Below are 12,544 nucleotides of genomic sequence, written 5' to 3'. Positions count from 1 at the left end.
CAAATGTGGAGTTTGGGTCTAGGATAAACTTGTTCAATCCATGGCCTGTAGAGGCACATGCAGCAGCCCAGGACAGCTTTTGATGCAGCCCAACGCAATATAAACTTTCTTAACACATTATGAGTTTCTTTTCACAAAAAAAACTTTTTTAGCCCATCAGCTGTCATTAGTGTATTTTATCTGTGGCCCAAGACAATTCTTCTTCCAGTGTGGACCAGGGAAGCCAAAAGATTGAACACCCCTGGTCTAGGAGTTTTAAGATTCTTTGAAACTTCATTAAAAAGAACATTTTATTATACTATTAAAGTTATTAAAATTCCTATAACTTCTGAATATTAATCTGCAGATATCATGCTTTCATTGAAAAGGGATCTTCATTTTCAAGTTAATAAAACAAATGCTGAGTTTACATGGGGAAGGCAACATTTGTAGACTTAGATGCTGAAATTCATGAGAACACAAATTTGAACTGTGAAAACAAGGACATACTGTGAGCACTAAAAGAAATGATCAATGGGGTGAAAGGAGCCACTGAGCTTATTTATTGGTTGCTATCTTTCCAGCGATCTTCACAGAACCTGAATTCATTTTGTCCAGGTGAACTGATGTAAGAACAACCATCAGACCTCTCCCACAATCTTTTTTCTCTGGGAGAGCCTATCTGTAACCAGAAGTTTCTGCATGGGCTGGAATGAGACCCTGTAACAAGATGGCTTTGCATTCAGGCAAAGTAACTGCTTGAATGCAAAGCAACTTGCCCAGTAACAACTGGTTCAAGTTGTTACTGAGCAAGCAATGGGATCCTTGCTGATGTTCATAGAAGCCAATACTTATAGCCCTGGATTTTGAGAAAAGAAAGGCTTTATTATAAGTTGACTGGCAAGGAAGAAAGAGGCAGAGCTCAAATCTGTCTCCCTGAGCTGAGAGCTGTGGCAGGTTTTATAGGGAGAGAGTAATAAGGCATGATCTGATTGGATCTTGGTGATAAGGTAATGCCAGGAGGTATGATCTGACTGGGTTGTGCCCTAAGGTGATGCTAGGGCTCTATATGATTGGATCATGGATCATGCCATGAGATGTCCACTTCTTTATTTGGTCCCCATGCCTTGGTCCAAGCACTTAGGTTCCACCCTGGGGTTGCATGCTTGGTTCATCTGGGCTTGGTCAGTTCAACCTGCAACCTGGGATTCCATGACAACTAAAACACAGCTCTCCATTTTATGCACAAAGTTGAACCAGATTGGGCTGCTCCTGCGGTTACAAAGTTACTATCATTCATTCACTCAACTTTTGCAACCTAGTTGAGTAGGTGCACAAAACAGGAATCAACCATATATGTCTGAATGTGAGTTGAACTAAGTGCCCTGAAGGAAAGCCGCAAGTTCTTGGATGGAAAATAACTACAATCCCAGTCTTGTTACCTCAGTTCTCTAAGCCTCATACTCCTCTTATGTAGGAGCTAACCAGGTTAACATGTCAAGTGGCAGGATCAGATTTTGGTGTATACTAAATGCATGATGTGTCATCAGCTGATGGTGAAGTTACCTTTCTGAAGGTCAATGATGAAAAGATGAATTTTCTATCCTGTGCCCCAGAGTTTCATTCAATTCTTTGTGTTCATGTGTGTCTTTCAGTTCCAAGGAGGGTTTCGGGTCAGTGGAGAAGGTCGTGCTGCTCACGTTTCTCTCGGCGGTTATCCTGATGGCCATCTTGGGGAACTTGCTGGTGATGGTGGCTGTGTGCTGGGACCGGCAGCTCAGGTGAGCAGCAGGAGGAAACCTTTTGAGGAATCATAGGTGGAGTTCTGAGCTCTCCCTGGAGAGTTGGTTGTGAACATTTTCACTATAATTTGTAATTAAGAAAGAAAACATTTATGGGAACTATATTTTTAAAATGAAAGAAGAGAAAAAGGGATTGCAATTAATTCTGAAACTCTAATACAACCAGTGTAAACACTTCAGTAGATTTCCATCCTGTCAGTTTTTTCTTTGTCAAATGTGTTTATAGTTGTGATCATTATATGCAAAATTGTTGAGAGCACATATAATCTAACCTCCCCATTTTATCAATGGTTTAGGGAAGACGTGGCTGACAAGGGACAGACCTAGAAATTAAATGTGTGCTTTTTGCACTTCTACTTCGTCAGTCTCAACCCTGGCTGCAATTAGAAGCACCTGATGCACTTAAAAAAACTATCATCCTGTGGTACTAGTGTGTCTCACATAGTATTTTGGAAATAGTTATATTTAAAAAGTTATTCATTGTTAAAGTTCAAATCTAATCAGGCATCCTGTATTTAACTGGCAATCTTTGACGAGAGAGGTGTTAACTCCCAGGGTGCCTGAACTAAATGATCTGGGGTGAGATCTCAGCATCAGTATTTATTAAAATGCATCAGCTAATTATAGTGTATAGCCTGGGACAAAAACCTTTGGGCCATAAAAAGGTATAATGAAGGAGTTCCTCTCTAAGTAAGACATCCACACGTCTAATGATGATGCAGAAAAGTGTAAAAGTGCAATTTTGACCAGTGTTATAAATGTGAGGTGCACAGTAGCCAGTCTACTAGTGTAAAATGGTGGACTGTGACTACAGTCACAGGGCATACCTTGGGGGTATTTCCTGAGAATTCCCGACCACAGACTGATGCGTGGGTGGGATGTAGCTAGGCAACCGTTGGAAGAAAGAGCATCTGCCTTGGACCTCAAAAGGGAGCTGTATGTGCAGGGGAACTCAGATTAGGGCAGGGTGGCCAGAAAGGAGAGGAAAAAAGAGCTTTTGGTACAAGGTAGGTCTAGAGAAGTCAGAAGAGGCTGGGCCATGCTGGGTCTTCTCAGCCATGTTACCGAAATGGAAATTGAATCTCACAGAATATGCTAAGCATGTGACTTTTTCTTTCCCCTTTCCCCCTCCCTTCTTTTCTTCTTCCTTTGCTTCTCTTTATCCTGTTTTCTCTCTTGATCTTTTCTCCCTCCCCTTTTTCCTTTATCCCTCCCCCTGCCTCCTCTCTTACACTTTTTCACTCACAGGAAAATAAAAACCAATTATTTCATTGTATCTCTTGCTTTTGCGGATCTGCTGGTTTCGGTGCTCGTGATGCCCTTTGGTGCCATTGAGCTGGTTCAAGACATCTGGATTTATGGGGAGATGTTTTGTCTTGTTCGGACATCTCTGGACGTTCTGCTTACAACAGCATCGATTTTTCACCTGTGCTGCATTTCCCTGGATAGGTAAGGACAGAGCAATGTGCATAGTGGAGCTCCATGCTGGAGACAATGACCTGATGGATATTGGGCAGTGTCTGCCTTTCCTTATTTATTAGAAGAAATGAATCTCAGAGAGGAAAATTTGGTAATTCAGTTACACAGTCACTCTCCAGCTTTTGTGGAGTGCCCCTTTTTAGTCAGGCCCTCTCTGAGGTGCTGCAGACGCACAGATTAGAAAGACCTGGAACCTGTCTGCAAGGAGTTTGCAACCTAAAAAGCAATAGAGGTCAGCAATCAAGTTTACTGTAGAGCTCTAAATTTTATATTGATGGCATGAAGAAAATTCTGAAGAAGCTGAGTGTCAAGAATGAGTACATCTTCCCAGAGGGCAGCAGGGGTGGTGGTTCAGAATGAAAATGCCCTATGTTTGAACATAACCCTTTCCTGAAAATATGTTTCTGTTATAATTTTATGTACATATTTATGTATGTGCATGTGATTATGAAGACTCTTTTCCAGAAAGTTACAGATGATAATAAACTTCTCAGTAATTTTATGCATTTTGGACCCAGGTCTAGCATTTCATTCTTGTTGCATAATTTTATTCTTTTTCTTCATATTTGACTTCAAGAGACCTAGTGATTTCCATCTTTGCCTCATTTGTTGCAGATTTATGCATTTATCACTTGTATTATTTTCCAATTTCTACAAATCTACATTTTATCATAAATGTAGAATGCAATCCAAAGTCAGGTGATTATACAAACATATGCTGTTCTCAATGTAGTCATATCTTAGGGGTTAGCACTCAAAAATGTGGGGGTGCAAATCACATATTGTCAGAATTGCCAGCGACAATGATTTCTTACTGTCTCTTGAGCAGCACAACAAACCCAAGTTTGCCTCCAGTCTTGGATAGATGACAACTCATACCTACTCAGGAAAAGTTTACTTATTTGAAAATTGCATAAGAATAAATCTGAAGCCAAACCTTTCTAGGAAACCTCTAGCCCTTCTCTCAGGGCCGCCCAAAGCAAACTCTCTACATCAGGCAGTTGATTCTACACTTTCTCCCATTTTTTTCCTGGCTGACTGGCTCAGCCTTTTAAAAATTTATTTGTATTTATTTATTTATTTATTTTATAGGAGCAAGTCTCGCTATGTTTCCCAGGCTGGTCTCAAACTACTGGGCTCAAGTGATCCTCAGGCTTCAGCCTCCCAAAGTGCGGGGATTAGAGATGTGAGCCATCATGCCCAGACAATTACTTTTTTTTTAAATTGAGGACTAGGAAAAGTAGTTGACTAAAACTAGAGATCATGGTATATCTAAAATATATAGATATATACTTTTAAACACTAGCATCATAGTCTTCCCAGAGAATTAATCACACTGGGAGAGGTAGTTAGAGACTGAATCCAGCTGAGGGGAGAGCAGGTTCATCTCCTATTTCATGGGACATATGTGCACTGATTGGAATGACAGGCATAATGGCCTGCTCTATTTAAATTGCTTTCTTCTTTTGCTCTGCCAAGTACATATAGTGGAATACACTTAAGTTAAATGCATGTATAATGAGACTGCACTATATAGCTAATGACTCTGGTAAAATTGATCTGCTGGCAAGCAACCATACCCATTACATGTCATAGTTAAAAATTGTGTTTATTAGCTTGTTTACAACAATCCGACTTCAGTATATGAAAGACTTTTAAAGACAGTCAGGATACACTGTCTGAAAGTTGACACTATTGGAAATAAAATGTAAAAAGTAGAAAGTTTATGGAAATCCTGCTGGGTAACCTGCATATGATCCTTGCTAAAATGAGTAGCAAGACTGTGGGAATTTGGAGAAGGCCAGGCTGGGGAGTTGGAGGCAGCTGAGGTAACCTCGAGGCCTGGGTAAAAGCAAGGGTAAGAAAAAGAGCCAGTCAGCCAGGAAAAAAGTGGGAGAAAGTGTAGAATCAACTGTCTGTTGTGGAGAGTTTGCTTTGGGCAGCCCTGACAGAAGGTCTAGAGGTTTCCTAGAAAGGTTCGGCTTCAGATTTATTCTTACGTACTTTTCAAATGAGGAAACTTTTCCTGAGTAGGTATGAGTTGTCATGAAACAGGATGAATTGGTCATTAAGAAACATCTACTTTAGAATTAAAGAGATTTGGGTTCAAATCCCAGCTTTTAACAGTTTTAGTTCTGAGAATGGCAATAAATGATTGAGCTTGAGTCTCGGTGGTCTTGTCTCTAACAACTGAGGAGCTAGCACCTATTTTATACGACTGCAGTTAGGTATAAATTAGATAATCCATTTAAGGCATCATTTTGGCCCAGCTCATCACCGTACTCCATTTTAGTGGATGCTGTGTTAATGTCAGTTTCTTGTAACTATCCTTACAACTCATGATCTTTCTCACCAAACTTGCACCTCCTCAGTGAATAGCTGCTCCAATAGCTGCATCATCTAGAAACCAGTTAGTTATTCTAATAGCAATCTTTCCGCATCTCCTACATTTAAATAACAACACGTCCTGTTCATTTTCTTTCCTAAAGAGATCTTAGTATTTCTCTCTAATGCTATAATTTGTCCAAAGTAATAACATTTCTTGAATAAATCACTCAACACTTTCCTAATTATTCCCTCAAAATATGTTTTATTCCCTTCCCATTCACTTGTCACTCACAAGGTCAAATAGCCATCTTTTTAAAATGCCACTCTGATATTGTTGCTCCTTTGCTTAAAATCCTTCAGTGGCTATTCATTGTACTGAAGACCAAGACCAGACTCGTACAGAGTTTTTCACCCTCTGTTTCCTGTCCATGTCCCCAGCTTCCCTTCACACCCTTCCTAACCTCACCTCTAGGCCTGTTGCCTTGGCCTTCTTTCTAGTTCTCCAGGGTTCTGTGCTCAGCCACCTGAGGCCTTGGCTTTTCCCTCTGCCCCTCCTTTCCTGCATGTCTTTCAGATTTTAGTTAAATCCTCTCTTCTTTGCAGAAGTCTTTGCTGACTCCATCAAACCCATTTTTCTCCTTTGTAGAACTCAGTGTAATTATAGTTAAAATCAATTCTATACTTTCTTCTTAAATGTCTTTCTATTCCAATGGGAGGAAGTTCAAGGCTACAAACAAGGGCAAGATCCCTGCCCTCAAAGAACTTGCATTGTTATGGGGAGGTTGGCAATTAACTGGCCATTTCATAAATACTTATTTAGGTATTAGGCAAACAGGATTGAACAAATGAAGTGGTCAGCACGTTTTCTTTGTGAGAGTCATGCCAATAATTCCATTTCTTTCTCTGACGGTGGATGTCAAAAACTCCAACACCATAAGTAAGATATCAGATGGGGTTTCTTTTACTTTGTTTTCCTTGGGGAGCTTGGGGATCTTGCCTCCAACTTGTATCCAGCTTTCCCTGTCCCAAGAGTGGGCCTCCCGTAGTGCTGGAGTCATTCATCCTGAACATAGCAGGGCAGTGTTTTAGCTTGGAAAAGTGTGGTTTTATTTATCATCTAGCATCTGTTTTTGCTGTGCCCATCCCATCCTAACAGTTTGATTTAGTTGGGCTGGGCCAAAGCACTGAGTGAATGTCTCAATGAAGTGTGATGTCCTTGTTAGATGTTATTCCTGGCAGTATGCCATGCCCTTCTCTCCAGAGCTGCTACAAGTCTTCTGGGATCAATGATAAGGGGTAGTGCCTTGGAGCAAGAGAGCCCACTTTGATTTGTAACTTCTCTCAGATGGCAGACTCCTGGATAAAAGCAAAACGTAGGACTCTTTGAGTATTACAAAATGCAGTTTCCCAACTCTCATTCTCAGCTCACTGTGCTTCTTGATGCTTTCAGAATTGAATTCTGTTAACAAAAGTTTATTGCCTCGAATATAATTTCCAAAGTGTAATTAAAATAAATGCACCATATAGTATGGTCATAGGAGATTGAAAACTGCTTTAAAAGCTTTACAGTACAGTTGATTTTTTTTAAGATCTAAAGTTCTGTGTGAATAAAAACTAACCAAGTAGTCATAATAGAGTACCAGTTTTAAAAGTGAAATATGTGGCAGCCATTTAATGGTAAATAGCTATGTGTGTTGTCCTAAAAAGATCTCACTGGTGTATTATGTTGGGGGAAAAAAAGCAAGTGGCAGACTCTAATCTTTAGCATAATTCCACTTTTATAAAATAAATATACAGATGTATGTATCTGGATTTACATGAGTGTGTGGAGAGAGAGAGAGAAAGAGAGAGAGAGAGAGAGAGAGAGAGAGAGAGAGAGAGAGAGAGAGAGAATGAAAAAGAAAGAACATGAATGAATTGTCCCCAAAGCATTAACAGTTGTTTATATGAGGGGTAGGGCATAGGGTGTAGTGCTGGCCAGAGTCAGTTGAATTGGCATTGGGACCCTTCACTTTTATTAATTTCTATAATATACAGTTTAAACTTCAATTTTCTCTTTGCTAGAAGGCTCAAATGCAAGCCCATCCACAAAAGCCTTTTAGCTGAAAATGTTGCTAGAATGGCACATTCCTCAGTTCTCTGAGAACATTCTGCTTTAGTGCTGGGAGTTCCCTCTGAGGTCAGAACAAGCCGGAGACCATGGAAGTCTTCCTGACCAGTATGTTCTCTCTGCTTTCTCACCAAACACCCTTGCTTCTCCCTCTAAGGGGCCCTTGCAATCTCTTGTGGGTGCATCACTCCCACATTGATCTTGGTTAACCTCCTCCCTGTTCACAAGCTTGTATCTGATTTATTCTAACAGTTCCTTATCTAATCCTCACAGATATTTTAAATCACAATATTAATAATACCTGAACATTATAAAAAATGTCATCAGTTCACAAGTAGAACATAAAAATGTCCCCCGTTCTTTCGATATCCACTTCCACAGCTGCATACCCTGAGATAACCACTGTAAATAGCAACTGCCTGTAAACACCAGTGATTTCGTATGCAATAAGCAGACCTATCTGAATATATTTTGAGTTTATTATTTAAGTAAGCCTTTGAAGAGTGCTTGTACTGTATATATGCCAATGAATTGCCTGAATGCAATGTTTTTACCAACTTGTTTATTGGATAATCTATTAGCAAGGTTTCTTTCAGCAGCATATGACAGATAATAAGCTGATTGTTCAATTAACTGGAAAGTGTGGCTTCCGACATGGCTCTCTACAAGGATTTGAACAATATTATCTAGTTTAACTTTGCCCCTCTCTAACTCTGTTTACCTCTCCTCTTTGTCTCCATCTTGTCTTCTCATTCTCCCTGTTTGCTTTCCTCTCTGTTTCCCTATGTCTCTTTCTCTCTTTCTGTCTGTCCCTCTTTGTCCCTATGCTGTCCATCAGCTCTGGTTTCTTGTTAGATTTTTTTCTTAGGCTGGGTTCTTCTGCCGGGAAATATAAATAGTTGCAGGCAACAAGTCTTAAACCATTCTTAACATGTGAGTCCATAGGAAGAGAAACCTAAGCGCTGTTTCTTACAGAAGAACTTCGGTTGGCTTTGCTTGAGTCAAATGCTCTTCACTTAGTGAGTCACTGTGGTGTGGAGATGACACATCCTGGTTCCTGGGCAGAGGTCAGGCACCATGACTCTCAGCTTTACAGAAAGCGTATGCTGTGAAGGAATGGCAGTTCCTACTGAAAAGATGGGTGTTGGACAGACAAGAGGAGATATCAACTCCCCTTTGGCTGGCCAGAGCTGACACATATCTTTATGAAGCCTACACAAAAAGCAGAAGTATGTCCTCTCCAAGTCTTCCCTATATTAGGCAAAATATTTCTAGATCCTTCTGCTAGCCTTGTAAGCCATACTTTCAGACTCTTAACCATTTTGATCCCCTTTCTCTGAACATGCTGACTTTGTCCTTTACTTAGCATCAAATGTAATTTCCTTTAAAAAACAAGTCAATTTCGGCCGGGCGCGGTGGCTCAAGCCTGTAATCCCAGCACTTTGGGAGGCCGAGGCGGGTGGATCACGAGGTCAACAGATCGAGACCATCCTGGTCAACATGGTGAAACCCCGTCTCTACTAAAAATTACAAAAAATTAGCTGGGCACGGTGGCGCGTGCCTGTAGTCCCAGCTACTCGGGAGGCTGAGGCAGGAGAATTGCCTGAACCCAGGGGGCGGAGGTTGCGGTGAGCCGAGATTGCGCCATTGCACTCCAGCCTGGGTAACAAGAGCGAAACTCCGTCTCAAAAAAAAAAAAAAAAAAAAAAAACAAGTCAATTTCACTTCATTGAAGACAGCACTCTCAATAGTATTGAAAAATTCTCTTTTGGATACAACCAGCTGAATTGTCGCCCTTCCTCTGCACAGCTCAAAAACCGGATGTGTTTTATGTGCAAAATTCTCCAACAGTTTCTTAGTCTCAGATCCTCTTTTAAACAGGTTTACTTGTAAAACATACAATTCTTACTTCAAGGTTATATGTTTAATCCTGTGCTGAAGATAAATGTGTCTGCATTTCTTCATGATCTCCCTGGAGTGTAACTCAATTTCATAATGTATAAATGAAAAGTGTCTGTCATTGCGAACTGTGTCACACAATTACATTTGTTTTCCCAATAGGATTGAAATGCATTTCACAAGGAATATATTAAAAGTTTCCCCTCCTCACATACCCTTTAAGGGCAGGTTCAGGCTTTGTGCATAATAATATTTGTTGAGTCGAATTTCATGCCAGAGGTATGAAATGTTATTTTCATATTCATTTCAGCAAACATTTATGAAGTGCTTACTAATTACTAGGAGTCGTTCTGGACATTGTAAATACAATGGTGAATGATCAGAAAAAGCTTTGAATCACAGAACTTTTTGTCTAGTTGGGAATATAGATAGTAAATAGGTAATTACAGTAAAATTGGTGACCCTTTAATATTGTAAGGAGAAGTTTGAAAAAAAAACAGCTATTGGAGTCTGCTAAGTTGCAATCTTCTTACAACTCCTGAGGAAGTGATGCTGACGCTGGGATCTGCAGGTGCTGTGGGTATCAGTAAGGGATAGGGAAAAGGGTGAGGCCTGGAGAGTGGCTGCTCCTGAAAACACATGTGAAAACCTCCAGGAAAGCCCTTGTTAACCAAAATCTAAATTCTGAACTTGGCTTTCACTGCTTTTCCGATGCGTTCTCAGTCTGATTTTCCTATCTCAACTCCTACCCATGAGTGATCTGTTATCATTCCCTGAATAGGCTATGTTTCCTCATAACTGCATGCTGCTACCTGTGCCTTGAGTTTCTTTTATTTTTCTGGCAAATATCCACCTTTCTTCAATATTCAGAGAAAATGTGTCACCTTCTCCAATGACTGACTGGGATTCATTCATAAAAATTTGTCATTTCTTCCTCTGAGCTCCCATGCAGCATTGAATGTAAGCATCATGATTAATACAAGGGTCTTAGTATGCACTTCTCAATAATTGTTGAATTTGTCTGCCTTGCTATAGAACATAAACTTCTTGAGAGTATGCCTTATCTCATCTATTAGTGTGTTTTTCTTACTGGAACATAATAGCTGCTCCATGCAAATTTGAGCATAGAATGTTGAGATGGTTGCTTGATATGACTCTGGGATTAGTTTCTCTGTCCTCACAAAACTCTCAATATACAAAGTGTTTAAGAATGAGTTTTGGGGTGCTAGTCTGCTTAGGTTCAGTCACAGCTTGACTGGTTGCCAAGTGTGTAATCATGGAGAAGTTATAAAATCCATTTTTGTTTTGATTTGCATTTTTTTAACGATCAGTGACAAAGGTTTCTGGCCTTTGTCTTATCTGTAAAAATTGTGCTGATAATAGAAAATTTATTCCCTTCTCTTTTAATACTTGTGAGGAATAAATAACTGAATGTTATTATTCAGTTAATAAACTGAACACTACATAGACCAGTGCATGGTACTTGGTGAGCATTCAATTAATGTTAGCCACAAGGACTATTCCAGTATTATTTTCCTCTTTAAATGCAAATTCCTAGTGGCTGTAGTGAGGCCCTTCCCAGACATTGATAGTCATCTTTTTCATTCTGACTCAAAGCTGAGTGCCCTTGAAGGTTAGTTAGATCCTTAGCTTTTCAGCCCTGAGTATGTCCCCTCTTTCCTTTGGAAATTTCATTCATCCCGTGGCTACACCTAAACCTCTGCTCTTGTCTCTTCCCTCACCTATGTCGCACACTGGGCCTTAGGGTTGTTTTTTTATACTTTAAGTTCTGGGGTACATGTGCAGAACGTGCAGGTTTGTTACAAAGGTATACACGTGCCATGGTGGTTTTCTGCAGCCATCCCCCTGTCATCTACATTAGGTATTTCTCCTAATGTTAGCCCTCCTCAATTCCCCCATCCTCTCTTATCCCACCTCTAGCCTCCCACATCTTGATAGCCCCTGATGTGTGATGTTCCCTTCCCTGTGTCCATGTGTTCTCATTGTTCAACACCCACTTATGAGTGAGAACGTGTGTTGTTTGGTTTTCTGTTCTTGTGTCAGTTTGCTGAGGATGATGGTTTCCAGATTCATCCATGTCCCTGCAAAGGACATGAACTTATCCTTTTTTTATGGCTGCATAGTATTCCATGGTGTATATTTGCCACATTTTCTTTATCCAGTCTATCATTGATGGGCATTTAGGTTGGTTCCAAGTCTTCGCTATTTTCAATAGTGCTGCAATAAACATACATGTGTGTGTGTCTTTATAATTGAATGTTTTATAATCCTTTGGGTATATACCCAGTAATGGGATTGCTGGGTCAAATGGTATTTCTGTTTCTAGATCCTTGAGGAATTTCCACACTGTCTTCCACAATAGTTGAACTAATTTACACTCCCAACAGTGTAAAAGTACTCCTATTTCTCCACATCGTCTCCAGCATTTGTTGTCTCCTGATTTTTTAAAGAACACCATTCTAACTGGCATGAGATGATATCTTCATGTGGTTTTGATTTGCATTTCTCTAATGACCAGTGATGATGAGCTTTTTTCCCTATGTTTGTTGACAGCATAAATGTTCTTCTTTTGAGAAGTGTCTGTTCACTTTTTGATGGGCGTGTTTTTTTCTTGTAAATCTGTTTAAGTTCTTTGTAGATTCTGGTTATTAGCCCTTTGTCAGATGGGTAGGTTGCATAATTTTTTTCCCATTCTGTTGGTTGCTGGTTCACTCTAATGATAATTTCTTTTGTTCTGCATAAGCTCTTAAGTTTATTTAGATTCCATTTGTCTATTTTGGCTTTTGTTGCCATTGTTTTTGGTGTTTCAGTCATGAAATCCTTTCCTATGGCTGTGTTCTGAATGGTACTGCCTAGGTTTTCTTCTAGGGTTTTTATGCTGTTAGGTCTTATGTTTAAATCTTTAATCCATCTGGAGTTAATTTTT

General features: G+C 39.9%; 1 protein-coding gene across 4 annotated transcripts in view; it reads left to right on the top strand.

Annotated features, from left to right (window-relative positions):
- HTR4 (5-hydroxytryptamine receptor 4) overlaps positions 1-12,544 on the top strand; it is a 212,425-nt gene that overhangs the window by 107,301 nt on the left and 92,580 nt on the right. For all 4 annotated transcript variants that reach the window (XM_002744348.7, XM_035288086.3, XM_008987493.5 and 1 more), the window contains exons 3-4: positions 1,635-1,760; positions 3,030-3,230. In XM_002744348.7, coding sequence (XP_002744394.1) covers positions 1,635-1,760; positions 3,030-3,230 — 327 coding nt within the window. The remainder of the gene's footprint in view (positions 1-1,634; positions 1,761-3,029; positions 3,231-12,544) is intronic.

This window comes from Callithrix jacchus, chromosome 2 (genome assembly GCF_049354715.1).
Source record: "Callithrix jacchus isolate 240 chromosome 2, calJac240_pri, whole genome shotgun sequence".
Lineage (NCBI taxonomy): Eukaryota > Metazoa > Chordata > Mammalia > Primates > Cebidae > Callithrix > Callithrix jacchus.
The sequence above is the reverse complement of the archived record's forward strand: the minus strand, read 5'-3'. Positions and strand labels throughout refer to the sequence as shown.